This window comes from Bicyclus anynana, chromosome 2 (assembly GCF_947172395.1).
Source record: "Bicyclus anynana chromosome 2, ilBicAnyn1.1, whole genome shotgun sequence".
Classification (NCBI taxonomy): Eukaryota; Metazoa; Arthropoda; class Insecta; order Lepidoptera; family Nymphalidae; genus Bicyclus; species Bicyclus anynana.
This window is the reverse complement of record NC_069084.1, coordinates 3,077,357-3,095,801: the sequence shown is the minus strand read 5'-3', so window position 1 is coordinate 3,095,801 and position 18,445 is coordinate 3,077,357. Positions and strand designations below refer to the sequence as shown.

Here is an 18,445-nt window from a genome sequence, read left to right as displayed (position 1 = left end):
AAAAATACATATTTGTATTTTTTTTTTCAGAAAACCTTATCAATTTATATGATACGAGAAAGATAAATTAATACAAAAAAAACCTTATAAATAAAGTGAAATTGCTTTCAGAACGAATGCAACTCCAAGTGGCTCGCCAGGAGTTGGAGGAACAGCAAAAGGACGTTGAGCAGCAACGGGAAAGGTTGTACCGGCGGTTGGAGAGGTTGCAACAACACGGTTAGACTCTCAATACATTGCTAAATTGGTTTAACCCAACTTTGGGATTGCTAAAATTTTATTCAATCATCAATATCATCCAATATAAATTATGAATATACATGATGAAATGATAGATGAAATAAGTATTTTGAATTATTGGTATTAGCGTAGGAAAAATAATTCTTATTTTCAACGCAATAAATGAGGAGGAAATATTTATTTTCATCTTTCTAGGCGGTTCACAAGAGGAAATAGCCAGCGTGGGTACATTGTCACCTGATTCCAGCGTTAGCGATACGAATCGACGGAAAGAGCCGAAATGGAGAAGTAAGTTTCTTAAGTATTAATAATTACCGCTTGGCCTCTCGTCTTTACATTCAAAGCTAAACAGACTTCCGGGAATGTACTCTAACACCAAATGTATGTGTCAGATAACCGCGGCTCAACGGGCTCCGAGTCGTCGACCAGCGCGTGCAGCGTGCGCGGTGCGGCGCTTCCCCCGCCGCAGCTGCTGTCCGCGCAGAACGAGACCAGGGCCACCGTGCGCGCGCCCGCCATACAGGTACACTCGCGTACACTTGCGGTATGTGCCCCGCCGCAGCTGCTGTCCGCGCAGAACGAGACCAGGGCCACCGTGCGCGCGCCCGCCATACAGGTACACTCGCGTACACTTGCGGTATGTGCCCCGCCGCAGCTGCTGTCCGCGCAGAACGAGACCAGGGCCACCGTGCGCGCGCCCGCCATACAGGTACACTCGCGTACACTTGCGGTATGTGCCCCGCCGCAGCTGCTGTCCGCGCAGAACGAGACCAGGGCCACCGTGCGCGCGCCCGCCATACAGGTACACTCGCGTACACTTGCGGTATGGGCCCCGCCGCAGCTGCTGTCCGCGCAGAACGAGACCAGGGCCACCGTGCGCGCGCCCGCCATACAGGTACACTCGCGTACACTTGCGGTATGTGCCCCGCCGCAGCTGCTGTCCGCGCAGAACGAGACCAGGGCCACCGTGCGCGCGCCCGCCATACAGGTACACTCGCGTACACTTGCGGTATGTGCCCCGCCGCAGCTGCTGTCCGCGCAGAACGAGACCAGGGCCACCGTGCGCGCGCCCGCCATACAGGTACACTCGCGTACACTTGCGGTATGTGCCCCGCCGCAGCTGCTGTCCGCGCAGAACGAGACCAGGGCCACCGTGCGCGCGCCCGCCATACAGGTACACTCGCGTACACTTGCGGTATGTGCCCCGCCGCAGCTGCTGTCCGCGCAGAACGAGACCAGGGCCACCGTGCGCGCGCCCGCCATACAGGTACACTCGCGTACACTTGCGGTATGTATATAGATAACGCGTTACGAAAATTATAAAAAACTGCCAGTAGATGGCGTTCTTAGAGAACTTTGAAATAATCCCTTTTTGTACACTTCAAAAACCTGTTGCGAAGCGGTTGAGGCTGAGGTCCATAGATGACACTTTGTTTATTTATGAAAAATGTTTCATTTTAGTCATGTCTACAGAACGTTATCTTTTTTATATTATATTGGTATTGGTATCCAACGAATCCTAACAGCAACGTTACCCAGACACATCACTGACTAACTATACCATGAAAGAATTAACGTTTGGCGTTTGTTCCCGTCTCAGCAAATGGTGAAACAGCAGTTACCGCTGAAGCTGGCGAGCGGCAAGGGGCAGCAACCCCCGCCGGGCTACCACCGCCTGCACGAGTCGCCTTGCGAGGTACCGCTTGCGTTCACATTATAACCCCTCCCTACACACATTCACGCATTGTACTTGTGTAGTCTATCCATAATCCAAAGAAAGAAAGAAAAAACGTTCATATTAAATACCATAATAATGATATAAACTAGCGGACGCCTGCGACATAACTCGCCTGAAATTAAATTTTTCACAAATCAGGATTTGTTTTTCCAGGATAAAAATAGCACATGTTCTGCTGCAAGGTCTAATTTATCTCTATGTTAAATTTTACCGAATCAGTTCGGTGGTTAAGCCGTGAATAGGTAACGGACAGTATTACAGTGGCATTTGTAATCTAAATATATAAATGCGAAAGGTCATTTATCACGAAATCTCAAAAACCGGTTGACGTACAAATACAGAACAAAACAAAATATAGATAGTAGAGTGCCGCTAAGAATGGATTTTGCGAGAGGGTCGGGTGAAGGAGGTCTAAAGGCGGACAAAGTCGTCGTACGCTAGTATTAGTATAAAAGTATGAATGTGAACGTAAGTCTGTCTGTCTTAAGTTTTTATAGCTTTAATTTCATTTCACTTGACCGATTTTGATGAATTTTGATACAAAGGCAAATGTTACCTTGAACAGAGAGAAAAGTTACATTACAGAATTTCTAGCGAAAGGAATCCCAGCCATCCGCTAGTCGGTCCTTATTTCGTTTAAAAGTTTAATTGAGTACGAAAGAGATAAAGATACCTTTCATAAAACATCAAACATTTATGGTACGACGTCACACATACATTAAAAAGCACAGTATGAACGTGTGTGGGTGCGTTAGCTTAAAATAATTAACCTTTAGCACAAAATTTTAAGTTTTATTGTCTTATTATTAATAGTCATTGTATTCCGGAAAGTCTGATTGCCTTTGGATGTAGTGGTGAGATGATAGACCAGATTTGTTTGTGTGTTTAAAAAAATATAAGTAAAATAAAATATTGTAGTGTTTATTTTGTTTGTAAAATATTGTTTTAACCGCCTAGGCAAGTCAAGACCAAAACGCAAGTAGAAAAAGCAACAAACATCACCCTGTAATTTTTGGTGCAACTGTGGTAAAATATTACCTGCTCAGCATTGTGCTGCATGAACCAAGAATACAGCACTGATTTTCAGCTGTTATTCTGATCTAGATTATAGGTGATATACATTATACATATATATAGCCACGCATCAACATGTTACCATAATACATTTAAATTAAATACCCACCAACACACTGTCTGTCAAATGTCTACTGTCCAACACTTGTGTACGTACACTTACACATCCAAAGCCACACAGACTTCTGAGAGTAGACAAACTATAGTCTATAATGTGTGCTGTATTTCGAAATGTGATATTGTACTGGTAATGAAAGAGACTTACTTTTAACACATTCAAAGACTACATATTTTTAATTTTAACTTGGATTAAAATTTAAACCTCAATTTACTTTTAAGTAAATTGAGTAACTTTAAATAGTAGTGCTTCATCATTATCAACCTATATTCGGCTGACTGCTGAGCTCGAGTCTCCTCTCAGAATAAAGGATTAAGCCAGTAGACCACCATGCTGACCCAATGCGGATTGGCAGACATTACACACGCAGAGAATTAAGATAATTCTCAGGTATGCAGTTTCCTTCACCGTTTGAGACTCGTGATATTTAATTTCTTAAAAAGCTTACAACTGAAAAGTTGGAGGTGCATGCCATGGACCGGCCAAACCCATAGGTCATATCCACTGGGCTATCACGACTCTTACGGCTTAGTAGTGCTTAGGTCCACTTTATTTTAAAGTAAATTGATGTTTAAATTTTAATACATGATTCTAATGATATGGCCATAAAAGTATAGAGCTAATAATATTTAGAAACTAAAGACTTTTCGACAAGTACAAAAGAAAATAATGTTTTATATTGACATTCCTTATTGACATAGTCCTTTTAATTAAAGTTGAGGCTTTTTAGTAAATTGAGACACTTTCATTATTACAAACAATATTGCTAGGTCAAAAATGTCAATAAACACTACATCTTTATATGAGCCACAAATCCTTTGGAAATAAATGCCTGAAACAGATTAAATGGTTGTTTTCCAGGATCCCGAGTATCCAAATGTATTTTAACAAGTAAATATGATATTGTTATGTAAGTAAAACACATGATTCGGTGTTTGTAGTATGTTGATATCGCCTACACTTACGGGTCGAATTGTTATGTGGAATATGAATTTAAGGATTTCACACTCACACACAACGATATAATAACAAGACAACGAGATAATTTTGTCTCTCAGAGCAATCACCATAGGAAATGTTTCGCTAGACGTTATCCCTCTGTCAAAAGTATAATATGATCACGATCTAACGGGTTAATACAAACTGCGTCTATAGAATCATTGTTTCAAATGTTTCATTGTGTTAAATTACACGTGTATGTAATACGATTTAAAATTTATAGTTGTGTGTAGTGTCAAAGGACATAGGATATATTTATTAGCGTTAAATATTTTCGATGTGTGAGTATACCTTGTCCTTGTACCTTATCCTTGTACCTTGTCCTTGTACCTTGTCCTTGTCCTTGTACCTTGTCCTTGTCCTTGTACCTTGTCCCCCTCAAAACCCGACAGACAATTTTGTTGGTGAATTTAAGTGTGATACAAGTCCAAGGGTAATTGGTCTGAGTTTTGTTTACGTATAGCTCTCTCTTACGTCCCACCAAAGGGAGAACAATATTTGTGGTAACTCTTTCATTGCTATGAGACGAAAGAATACTATATTTCCTATTTCTGGTATTTGCTGACAATTTTTTTACAAATTCTTGTCTATGGCATATGAGTTTCATGAATACTTGCAAACCAAGACTACTTGTACTGTGTATACTTGTAAACAGAAAGAAAACCAAGTATTTATTTAAAACAATGTATGCTTAATGAAAGCAGCATTAATTAATGAATATGTAATGATTTGCGAAAATTTAGACCTTATACCCAAAGTCCAACAACGACACGTAGGTATATCTAGGAAGATGCGTCTAAAGTACTTTAAAAAACAAATTATGAGCTTTACAAATGTCAATCAAGCCCTTTTATCGTGTTGCAAAAACGACTGTTGTCAATCCTTTTATTCATATTCCACAAGTGTATTGTAATTGGCTGTAGTGTCTGTAGTCGACTGTAAATATTGTGGCTTTGGTACACCTCTCTCTCTCTAAACACTATACATATGTATAACAATATTAATATATATACTTATTCTACAACCATTTCGTCTGTTCGGCTTTTGATGTAACAGCATGTTCTTATTTACTGGTATTGACCTTCTATTTTTGGAAGACGGTTTATCTTTGGTTGTATTAGTAATGGTCAAAACTCATTGTAACGCCCCCGACGCGGAGCGGCTTTGTATCGCCTCGAACCGTTCAGTATTGTTTGTATGAAACTTCATACTTACACAAAAAATGTCTACCAGCTCTCTGACCATACGAAATGACTTAAGCATGGCGTCGCTATGGACGGCGAGGTGACACGGCGGCGGTCCGTGTCCGACGAGATATAATGAGTTTTGTGCATAAGGTGACAGTGTGAAACTAAAGGACCGTTAGCAAATCAGAAACATGTTTATAAATTACTAGCTCTCGCCACGCGGTTACACCTGCGTGTATACCGTTCCCGTAGGAATACGGGAATAATAATATAAATGCCTATAGCCTTCCTCGATAAATAGGCTATCTAGCACTAAAGGATTTTTTAAATCGGACCAGTATTTCCTAAGATTAGACCCAGACCTAAGATTTATTAAGACCAGTTATTCCAAACAAACAAATAAACAAACTCATCGTCTTCAGCTATATAATATTAGTATAGAAGTATATATGGCTAAGTGGTTGCTAAGCAACGGTTTCTTTGTAAACAAATGTCTATACAACACTTGTTCTGCTGTATCACTAAATAATTTAATAACACGTTTCTGCTGTGCTGACGTTACTTTACACACACAGAAGCCAAAACCGACTTCCTGAGATAGAAAAACTGTAACAAAAATTTGTAATATAAAGTTAAATTGAATACATGTAACTTTATTGATTTAGTGATGCACTTTTTGCTTTGTTGCGCTGTGCAGTATAATATACAGGAACAGAAATTGGTTTTAAATGGCACTCTTATAGTTCTGAATGCAACATTTTTTTAATCATAACAGACAAATATTTTGTTTTTTTTTATTAAACTGATTGGCTTTATTCACGCTAAAATAAACTAAACTTTTTTTATAAACAGTTAAATTAAAGCTTTATTATTGCAGCTGCAACATAAAATGAACGAAACGTAAAACAGTTTCGTGAAGAGTTTTTTCGTTATTTTTATTAATTCACTTTTTTTGTGAATATAAACCTATACTTTAAGATTGTGAGACTCAAGAAATATTTATTTGTATTTTGTCAATATCAATGGGGTTGACAAAAAACAATGTATATAATATATACATTGTTCCTTGTAATAATTCCTAACATATGTTACAAATGAAAATATGAATTTGTTTGTTACGATTTCACTTAACTGATTGTGCGCACGGGGCATCGCTACCCCCTCCTGGCCCCCGCAGACCATCGGGAGTGTTACGAAGGAATTTGCCAAGCTATATATGTATTGTACATTGATTGTGTTGACAGCCGCAGGGCCTAGTGATACATCACACACGCACCGGCAGCTCGCCCGCCCCTCTGCCTTCGCAACAGCTTCCCAACAATAAAGCCACAAGGTAACATTCGTTCAGTTATTCATTCATTCATTCGCCGACTCATTCATTATTTCTGTAGACAGAGAAGTATATAGAAAGAGAGAAAGCATCAGTCTAAAAAAACGAGACAAAGCTATGTCATATTTGGTGTCATGACACAAAATACTATTGCAAAATTACCTTTAGCTCCGTCTTTAACTTGTCTAAAAATTCATTTGACCTAAATATCCGTGGAACATGTTAAACAGAACAAATTACCCTAACAACGCGAATATATCATGACAAAACATTATCTAAAAAACATCCACTTTTGAGAAATTGCATTATTTTTTACTCTCCTGCTTCAAACAATGTATATATACCATGCATTTCTCAGACTTCATTTGGAGTCTTTTTGAGTTTTTTAAATGTCAGTGTATGTGCGAATACCTCATATAAGAGTGTTGTTACAAAACACTGTATCTGATATACAATGTAATGTAATATCACGGTAGCTGACGCTTTAGAGCAACGTTTCCCAAACTTTACTGTGACCCGGTAAATTTCATACTCCCCCTTACTTAAGTTTTAGATCCATAATACCTATAATCCGCCCGTCGAGCGATCATTATTGTCACGTTAGTCAAGAAATAAAATCTACCATCTCCTAGTAGTTATTTAAAGTCGCAGCATTGCCTCCATAATGCTGCGACCCGGTATTTTTTTTACTCACCTGCGGGGAAACGTTGCTTTAGAGTAATTAAACACGCCATTTTGTTTGCAAACAGAACAAACACATACCCCAAACTGCCGGACAAGTTCCGGGTGCGGTCACCGGACGTGCCGCTCGTCGCGCCCGCTACCGCGCCCGTGCCCGCTCACGCGCCCGCGCACGCGCCCGAGGAGGAGGTCATATACTTCTGACACGCGCGTTCGCGTAGCGGCAACAAGAGCTCCTGAGAGTGCCGGTTATCTTAAACCCCCTTCACTCTGACCATTCCCCTTACCAATATAACCTATAACATTTTGTTTAGCTCGTTCATTTAACAAATATCTTTTTATATACAATTTGTATGCTCGTTTCGGCGTATATTCACAACAATAACTTTGCAATTGAGTGTTATGTTTTATCTAATAAGGATTACGCATTGCATCCGATGCTAATCTGTGAAAAAATGTTCTGAATTCATAGAATTATATTGGTAGCTCACGCACTCCTTCTTCCTTGAGAATACCTCTGATGTGCCTCGGATGCAAGTCGGATGTATCCGTGGAACTCTATTGCGAGGCGAATGCCAAAGTTGTCTGACGAATAGCGTGGATTTTGATCAGAAATCGGATTAGTGCTAGAGCAATATTCGAATTTGGTCTGAGTTTTTTAAATCTGTTTTTCACAGATTCAGATCAGATGCAGTGCGTAACCGCCCTAAGGGTCGTCCTAGGCAGATTTTTTAAAGTTGCAAAATTTCCTTACAATTTAAGAATAATCCCCGATTTAAGTATTATTCTGACGCTTTGTTTCATAATATACGGAATTGGAACAAAAAGAGTTTAAAAAGGGTAAAAAAAAGTGTGTATTACTATAAAAACGAGTGAATTTTGGACGTTTAAACGTTTAACGCAAAGACGAATTTGACAGTAGTTTATTGTTATCGTAGCTATAAATTTTAAAAAATCGATTATAACCTGTTATAAATCTTTTTTATATATTTCATTTGACGATAACTTCAAACATCGGCTTCTTATTGTGTATGACTACTATATGAAATATTATATACTTTAATTTATATATTTAGGGATTCGCAATGAAAAAAATTTACACATTTTAAAGAAATTTTGGTTATTGTGACTTAAATCTTAGGATGCAATTTATCAATCAGTAACATTTTTGTTTCACCACTTTTATAGAAGAGAAGATTTTAAAGAAGGGATTTAAAATAACTAATCGATATTTATCTAAAATTGTTATTACACCGTTTTCGAGAATTGCAACTTAAATTGGCAGCTAATATTTTTATTGTTATTTTTTCTTTGTTTTATATTTTCTACTATAGTAATAATACAGTTCCTTGCAGCTATGTACAACACTTTGCAGCTATCACTTCGTTTACGGTTACCTAATTTTTTTCAAATAATAATCTCCTCAATATTAAAAATTAATTACAATTAATGTTATGAAACGATACCTAGTCAAGTTAAAAATAAAGGTGACGACAAATATTATTAAAATAAAAAGAACCTAGAATAAGGTTTTTAAATAATGTAGGCAGCTTGGATTCTATGTTATAGTATGCGCCAGACTACAAGTCCGCCTTGAACACGAGGCGCATACAAAAACATCCCAGTGGAGTTGCGAGTGGCAAGTTCAGAACGAACTAGAAGTGTGGAGCATACTATGCATATCTATAACTGATATAAAAGTATACTATAAGGGATTCTAAAAGTCGGTACTTACTTCCACTTCACATCTCCGATTCAAAGCTTTATGCCGTTTATTCCGAGTCGACGTCTATAAAAAGCTTAACTCTACTCGTCCTAATAGTCTATTAAAGCTTCCGCATTGGCATAAACATCCTTCCTGTGATCCCATTAAAGAATCTACAGTCCACAGATTCAGAATTATTTTTATTTTTATTTCATTGTAACTTTGACTATAATTTCGATTCATGCTTGTGGCGCCCCCAATATTATAGTATTTCCAATCAGGCCATAATAAAATCCTTGGTGTCCCCAGCAGTAATTTAAATTTCGGGTCACTTAAAAACGTGCATCACATTATTAAGTAAGTTTCAATTAATTTGGAATAATCTTGAATTAAATACACTGTTATAATAATAAAATAAATGTTTGATGAAATTATTGTAAATAATATCTTGTTGAATATACAATTGAAGTTTGATGTAGAATAGGAATTTTGAAACAAATAAAAATTATTATTTTCGCGTCTAAATAAGTAAAAGTGGATGCTACTCGGTACTAATGTCTAAGGATATTAATGTTACTCAAATATTAGCATGATGTAATTTAATTAAATAATAATCAATTGGTGTCATACTTAACACTAAATTAAAACGAGTATGTATTTTTTTACATATTGGATTAAGTTGTTTTATACTTATTAACTTTTAATTTCCAATGTTTATATACTAAACAAACCTAATACGTCATAAAACCTGAATACTTGTTGGACATTCTCAAAAATTTCACCATTTTAAAATCAATAAATAGTTGAAATATTTTTCAATTTATTTCATAATAGTTTACAGTTTATAAAATTGAAAATTTTTTAACATTAAAAATATATAATAATTATGATTATTATAAAAATGGAACAATATAATAAAAATTTAAATTTACTACAATAATTAACTAAATGCACCGTTTTAAAAGAGTTATATACATATAAAGAGTTATTATATTTCTACCACGAAAAGCTTTACATTTTAACTATTCGATATTAATATATAAGGAAACACTATTTTCTTTGATATACACTTGAAAATGACAGATAAATACAGTCCTCTCCCGCGTAGTACATGAACTATGAATAAATTACATTATTTAAATTTATTTAAACATATAAGCATACTCGTATTCAACATTTTCATTAAAATGTCAAAATAGTTTTATTCTAATATTTGTGTTTCATAACAGTTGCTTAAAAAAGTATAGCAAAAATTGGAATTTCAATCGATTTTTCATGTTGATTTTTTTTCCACGCGCAGTTTTTATATAGTTGTCCACTTGGTGAAAAATCTTATATTCTTATTTTATTTAATATTTAAATAATAATTAATTTTAAAGCATTACATCACTACACAATGTCGTCTTTTAGTAGATTACTGTTATATAATGTATGTAAATATGTTGAAAATTATAACACTTAATGTATGTAATAGGATGTTATATTCGATAATCAAGTATTTAACTCTTAAATGATTATACTATATATACGTATACTACGTTACTGAGAGTGGCAATTGCATGTATCATGAGCAATATGTGAAAATATTTTATATTAATAAATTTCAATGGATCAAAGAATTATATTAATATAAGATATTTTAGACATTTATTTGTCGTCCAGGATGATTTAGTTCCAATTTAATTAGAGATATTAAGAATTTGTTATTAAACAAATATTTTACAAAGATGAGAAAATGTTTGCAAAAACAATTATGTAATTGGTAATTACATATTTTAATAATTTGCTTGCAATTTATGTGATTGCATGTCTGACATCATCATGTCATAAGTAGGGTTGTTTCATGGCCTTGCTTTGTAAGGTATTAAATACACTTCAGTCATGTCTTAGTCCGCTTTAATGTAGAATTACATTTGACAAATTGATTACAATATATTTATAAAGTTTCAGAAATATAATGTTGAATCATACGTTTAATAAACATTTCACAAAAAGCTTAGCTTTTAAAAATGTTTGCAAAAAAACTTTTACATAATTATATTCGCAATAGCACAGATTTTCCGCTTGTTTCTTGCTATTTTAGGAAGGACTTGGGACAGACTTACCTTAACTTCGCCACCAACACAATCTCCCCTATAATGTATTGAGATTATTGAACGATTATTATTATTATTTGTTAAGAGAACGAACGTTTGTCATTTTGATAATGACATACAATTGCTAGTCTTACGCATTTAATATAAGATTGCTTGCAGGTATTCCTTTATAGTGAAATTAATGGTAAGTTGCCATAATTAATCCATACTCTTAACTTGACCTAAAGAACAATTGAGTGAGAAAACCCAAGCGAAAGTGACGCTAATAAAGTTATCCTCTTTATATAAAGTCTTCCTTCCGTTACCCGTTTTGCCTTTTTCAAGTGGTTAAGGAGTCTTAAATCTGAATGCCCAATGGTGACGTTAAAAGTCACATAATTCGTGTCCTATATAACTGCAGATTTATTCTTAAATTAAATAGATAGTTTACATTTTAAAATGAGCCTTTCGTAAATGATGATACATAATTTCCTTGCATTATATGAATCGGTAACCAATATAATTTACCCATTTATCACTTGTATTTTTTGATCGCTAGTTGTTGTTGTTGGAGTATCTGCAGGCGGTTGTTGTTCTCACAAAGTATAATATTGTTGTTAACAAGAACTCATGAAGACTATTGTAACTATTTTTCGTGCATTTACTGTAATCCTTTTTACTGTTTAAGTCTTTGAGAGTGGTGATATTTTGAACTATTGTCTCATTAAAGACACGTTTCGTACTATGTATATATTGATGTTGATGTTTGGATATATTATGTAAGATATCTATTGTCGCAATTGGACGGTTCATCTGTAGTGAATGACAATGAATGTTTCACAACAACTAACTTTTATGACAACTTTCATCGGCAATGAAAGATCATTTTTTAATTATTATGACATGGTGATAAATGCGTCATCGCAAAGTTAAACAATAATGAATCGTCTAATTTCGCCCTACATACTATCTGTATATATGTATACAGTCGGCTAAGACTGTAAAATAATCTGTCTAATTGTTGCAAGATTCAGTAACAATATCTTAGAAAAACTTGTTTCATTGGTTTTTATTGGCTGTATTTATTTAAATTTGTCGAGTCTTTATAATATCTGCTGTCACGTTAGTATGTCTAAGATGCGTCAACGACATATGTCGTAAAGAGAAAAAGATATATTGTCGACCAATAGCGGACGAAACGATAGTATCGCTTTCTCTCTCGTTGCTATTAGATGATGTATTTTAAAGTGAAAAATACTTTAAACACGTTGGACATTTTTTGGTAGGCTTAATGGGACCTCAGCGGCGTCACCGGGGGGTTTGGGCGAGCGCAAAAGCATTGCCTGATGGGGACCGAAGGCATAACCGAATGTCACTGACGATCAAGCACTCTAACATGCCTGCAGCGGTAACGGCTTGACGTCCGATAAAACTGATCGTGTATCTGTAGCATTACAGCTTAGTATAGTGCTGAGTACACTTTTATACTATTAGATATGTTTCCATTATCTATCGGCAGTCTCCCTAACTTTTTACCAATTTTTGTCTTCACGAGATATTTCGTTGACGCATGGTAGACAAAAACTGAGACTAAACTGTTGTTTATTGTTCCGTCTCGCCACTATGCGACTGACAATTTGCGGGTATTCAAAGATATTATATGGCAACAGATAGGATGGCCGTTTGATTGAAAAGTGATAAATTACGACATAATAATAAGGGAATTTGAATAAGACTGTTGTGTACAGTCTGTGAGGAAGAATGTTTTGGCCAGTCTGAACATGGGTTTGCGCTGGCGCGAGCGATTGCTAGTCTTATAATATGAATATATTATTATTATAGTGAAATTTATTTGAATATTGAATTAAAATATAAATTGCATCATAATTGTTCGCTATTTATATTCATTAGAGAGAACTTATTTGATAATTATAATAATGAAATTAATTTCTCGTGACGTCGGTTTATCGTGTCTGCCCGACAAACATCATGACAATAAATAAATGTTCTATTTTTCCGAAACATAGGGGTTTCAGAGCGCACTGTATATTAAATCAAATTATATTTTATTGGTAAATAAATATAGACATTCACATTTATTATTATTAATTAAATCGCGTTTCGAATGTAGTGACTCACAGTTGTCTATACTACAGTCTTTCTTGATAAGTGCTGTTTACCAAAAAAGAAATTATGTATGAAGGTAGAAAACGCATGAACGGGTTAATTATTAGGTGTGAAATGACTCGTGATTTATACTCTCATTTTTAATATGTTTGTTGGTATATTCACCAAGAAAGGCTGTAGTATAGTTATTGTTTTAACTAAATAAATAAGGAGCTGAGAAATAATTACGGCCACTTTTATTATTTTTCCTTCAGGAGATAACTTCTTTGTCGATTTTGACTAGGTCTATTTTTTTATGTGTTTTCTATAGTTAACTACACAATTTTGCAGTTAATAATGGTAGTTTCATTGATCAACTGTGCATGGTTCCAATGAATTTAGTTTCATGATTTATTGTTTGTAAAGCTTTCAATAATTTTAACCACAACTGTGTCTTACTATAATCATAACGCTATAATATAGGCTATATTATTAATAACAATCGATGAATTTAGTTAAATTTTGTGTTCGGCATTAAAATGGCCAGAGATATATTGCATTTATTGTAATCGTTCCTTATAAGATAAAAACTTCTACTCGTTGGGTATTTTTGCTATTAGACAATTAAGCATAATATTGAATTTAGGTTAAGACCACAAATTAAACTCTGTTCGTTTAGAAACTTACCTATAAGTTGAACTTAAGCAAACAAAAATGAACCTTGAATATATATTATCCTTTTGATATAATAGGTATATTGTTGGAAAAAAATCAACCGGCAAAGACGTATCGTCAAGCAATTTAGCGTTCCGGTACGAAACCGCGCAGAAACCGACAGAAGTAAACTGGTAAACTATGTAAATTTGTACCTCTTTCAGGTAAGCCGGCTTTGATTGTGTGTGACGGGTTAAAATAGTAGTATACCAAAAATTTTCTTAGAAGTCTTATCACCAAAACAAACCCGTCTTGTCACTAAAATCACATATTTCACTTACGTTATACGTAATTTCTAAAGAACAAAGTGTCTAAATCCTTTATTATACGCATACAGTACGAATTACACCAAAAACTACACCGAATTTACGATTTATTCACATTTATTTTCTGAAAAACAAAATCACAACAAGATTAATTTGCACAGCTTAACTACGATTACGGCAATTTGACATTTCGTAACGCTAGATTGTCTATGAAAAGCAAGGATGGGTAAATAACATCGAGTGTTAACTTATCGATAAATGATAATGAATGATTCTTTAATAATTGATATGTTGTTAGTTTAAAGATGGGAAAATGAAATATTTTATAATCATTTTATTTTAAAAAATAGTTTTTTAATAAAAATGTTATACAATACATATGCTCACGTTATTCTATAGCGTAAAAGATATCTTACGAATAGTAGCATTATTCAAACACTGGTATGGATAACATTATCTCAATACGATTTTTAATAAAAATCGTCAAATCAAGATTTTAACAAAAACTAGCAATGTAAATTTAATTTGCAAAATGCGCGCGATCAGCTGTTTTCCAAGAGGTCAAATAGGCAGGTCACGACTAATAGGTGTCTATCTATACAAAGTCACAAACAAACTGCGCGACGTTGTATTGCCGACCGCCGCCGGTGCCGAGGAAAATAATTGCTATCTCTCTCTAACCTAAGCCGCGCGGCGTGGTTAATAGGTATTTTCAAAATATTGAAACTTTAGGTCCTTTCGCTAGACGCTACGCTATTTTTTCTTTAGTTCGTGTTCGGCGGTCTGTTGACAAACAAACCAAAATTCAAAAACCTTTGTGTATGTTCTATGTTATGTTAGTAGTGATTTTCTGTAACGAATACTCATACAATTGTGTCGTTTGTATTGTGTGTGTTTGTGTGTGTTGACTGAGAAGTCTTGAAATGCTTAGATCAAATCAATTCAGTACTCATGAATATTGTACCTACTATGACGACAGAACGTCTCGTAAACGAGAAACAACCTGAAGTAAGTTAATTACCTGTACCTAGTTAAAAACTTGTAAAGTATAAAAAATAGGTATTAGATAGGTAAGTGTAGCCAGCCGATTTGCTGTCGATGCGTACGTACCTACTCGTACGTACACAGTAGATTGCGGAGCGTTGTTATCGCATTGTTAGCTGTACATTGCGTGCTCAAAATTTTCAAAATCTGAATTTTCTCATTTCCCACGTAATTGTTATTTAAAATATCGTTGTGGAAACTAAATTTAACCTCTTCACGCAGTTTTCGGTATCATGTCCCTTACACCCAGTATGTACGTGGATACGTGCACACTTTTTTGAAGTATAAGCAAATCTTGGACGTTAGTACGTCCCCAAAAGATTAAAGAAAGAGACGGCCGCGTGGCGCAGTGGGTAGTGACCCTGCTTTTTGCATCCACGGCTGTGGGTTCGATTCCCACAACTGGAAAATATTTGTGTGATGAGCATGAGTGTATATAAGTATTTATATGTAGTATATAATTGTATATTAATACTATAATATCAACTATCTTAGCACCCATAACACAAGCTACTCTGTATGCTTACTTTGGTGCTAGATAGTGATGTGTATTGTTTAAGTATATTTATAATAATAATAAAAAAAGATTACCCCATTTCTTAACCACGCGTACCCATAGGCATAAACCGTGCACCGTTCACCGTTTGTGACACGTGATATTTAATTTCTTAAAATGCACACAACCGACAAACGTTACTATACGTTCCCTTTTAAGATAACGTAGTATAGTAACGGATGTTTTAGTTTAGGTATTTCAGTTATAACGATACCTACTTGATATCGTTCCGATGCCCGCCGTTAACTTCTCAACCCTACTGATTGTCTTTGATTCATAGTCGGCCATTATTGTTGTGTAAAAAAGTCATCTAAGTAAATTTCGAGTATAGTTACTACTATTTTAACCCTTCACTGAGAACTCACCTCATGCACCTCAACCGTGTATAAGTTTTTGAACATATTCCTAAGTTTCTAAACGTTCAGATTTTAATATAAAGACCTAATTTGTCGCGACAACATTAGCGAATCGTGGGTAGCTTGTACAAACATGATGTGCCAACTGAGTCGGTGAGCTTTGGCGATATAGCTCACAGGTTTGTGATAACTGGAGGCCCTAAACTTGGTGTACTTGGTATAGAGAATATAGTTGACAATGATCTAATAATGATTATTTTGTGTTCACTCTCGTAGGCCTAGCATGCGTCGACGACATCTCAGTGCAGTTGAAATATTGCATTCTCTTTAGTCTTAACGCAGCGAAAGAAAGAGTTATATTTCAAAAGCGCCGCTATTGGTCGCAATTTGTATTTCTCTCGTCTTGACATATGTCGTGGTGCGCATCATAGGTCTATCGAAAATAGAGAAATAAACTTAACGTTTATTTTAAATGTACCTACTACTACCGAATAAGAAAAATTAGATGGGTTTTTGTTTGGACGAAGGAAGTTCTGTCATTTTAGCGTGCAGTAGAAATGTCTTCTGTCTCAATATTAATGGATTTTAGATTCATTAAGTTTCATTGTTTTTCTCACTTTTTAGTCTGATTTATAGGAAAAGGTAAAGTTTTATAAATTGATATTTAGGTATATTTAACACTAAATTCATACGTTAATAAGTGAACCACTTTTGTGTAGACTTTAGTGAATGAACTTTCTTCTTTAAATCCAAAATCCAGATCGAGATGGCTGGTTAAGAAAATAATAAAATTAAATATTCCAAAAAATTTCAATTTTTACAGAAAGTGGTGTAAGTTACACCAGCCAACTTTTTTTCATCAAATAACTTTGTCAATAAGTAATTTGATAAAAAAAATTCAAAAGCCATAATTTTAGTATTCTGTGAATTGACGCTAGTGATTTTTTTTAAATGACCAATGTGCATGAGCTGGACCATATTTTATTTTTAAATAAAAGCTTTGTTTTTTCTTGTATTTTTCAGTATGATATATTCGCTAGCGTCAAAGTTACATTCCATTTTATACAAATAAAAAGTAAATATTTTACAAACACAATTTTCTTCATGTATAAGCTTAATATTTTCAAAATGTCACGCAGTGTATGTAAAGGGGCTTTCTTTGATTGTTAATATTCACAAGGTCTCAATAATAGTCAATAAAAGTATATCTCAAGAGTATCACAGTATTTTTGTCATTGACAACTTGATGTAGACTTACGTTAGTGATAAATCTTGTACTTAAATTTAGACAATTAAGTATTTAAGTTTCCTGGCAATATTTAAACTTTATTTTTATTTAGTAATCGTTTATTAATCTATTTTTGTATGTTATAGTTTTAGTAATTGTTTATGTCCGTTTTGCATTTGGACGTTAAACACCAATTATTCAAGGGATTTGGATGATGTGTGTAATATTACATTAATTTTATTTGTACTGTGTACTTATACTGAAAAAATGGTATGTCACTCACCATCAGTTAAGAACGTAGCGCAAGTCTAATTTATTTATAAAAAAAAACTGTCTGACATTACTTTTTAACTTGGTAGTGAGTCCGATTCCCATCAGTTATATTGAATTTCGGTAATTGTAATTTCAAAATTAGTCCAGTTCAGATCTAATCTAGTTCTAGATCAACTAGATTACAACAGATTTGTTTCGCCGTCAATTGTAAAACATTAAATATTATGTTGTGATTGTGATCTTTATATATATATATAACTCATTTAAAAATATGTCAATTGTTGACGTCCAAATGTAAAATCAGGACAGTGGAATCCCTCCTCCATTTGTTTATGAATGTGGCAACGACAATACATACATGACATGTATTGCTCAAATATGCTCATTTGTCCTTGTATTATTATTGATATTAATTGTTCGACTATTGTAGTTTAAGGTTAATTTCCGATCCTATAGTAATCTTTTTTTTGTTTAGCGTATTATGAACACGATCTGTCAGTTTGCGGGCTAAGTACCCGCGTGTATTTAGATTAGATGAAATGAGAAATAAACATTTACCTAGACAATCATGTTTCTTTTATTTAATGTCATCTTTTCCTTGTAGTGAGCGCCGCAGATGAACATAAGGGACTATACCTTACACGTTGTTAAGTACCTCCACCACGTATGAGCCCTTAATATTGGTGGGTACGTTTAGGGCAACCAAAAAAAAATCTAACTTCAGAAGTACTCACCCAGCACGTTAATGGCGCTAC

General features: G+C 34.8%; 1 protein-coding gene across 4 annotated transcripts in view; it reads left to right on the top strand.

Moving 5' to 3' along the window:
• The window catches only part of LOC112045559 (rho guanine nucleotide exchange factor 28), a 71,858-nt gene extending 53,601 nt beyond the window's left edge, over positions 1–18,257 (top strand). For 2 of the 4 annotated variants that reach the window (XM_052884478.1, XM_024081790.2), the window contains 6 exons: positions 112–219; positions 436–528; positions 633–763; positions 1,841–1,936; positions 6,601–6,689; positions 7,436–18,257. In XM_052884478.1, coding sequence (XP_052740438.1) covers positions 112–219; positions 436–528; positions 633–763; positions 1,841–1,936; positions 6,601–6,689; positions 7,436–7,571 — 653 coding nt within the window. In that variant the 3' untranslated portion in view covers positions 7,572–18,257. Of the gene's footprint in view, positions 1–111; positions 220–435; positions 529–632; positions 764–1,840; positions 1,937–4,031; positions 4,081–6,600; positions 6,690–7,435 lie in introns of those variants that run through there. The other 2 variants (XM_052884472.1, XM_052884481.1) reach the window with 2 other exon arrangements.
• Positions 18,258–18,445: the final 188 nt, after the last annotated feature.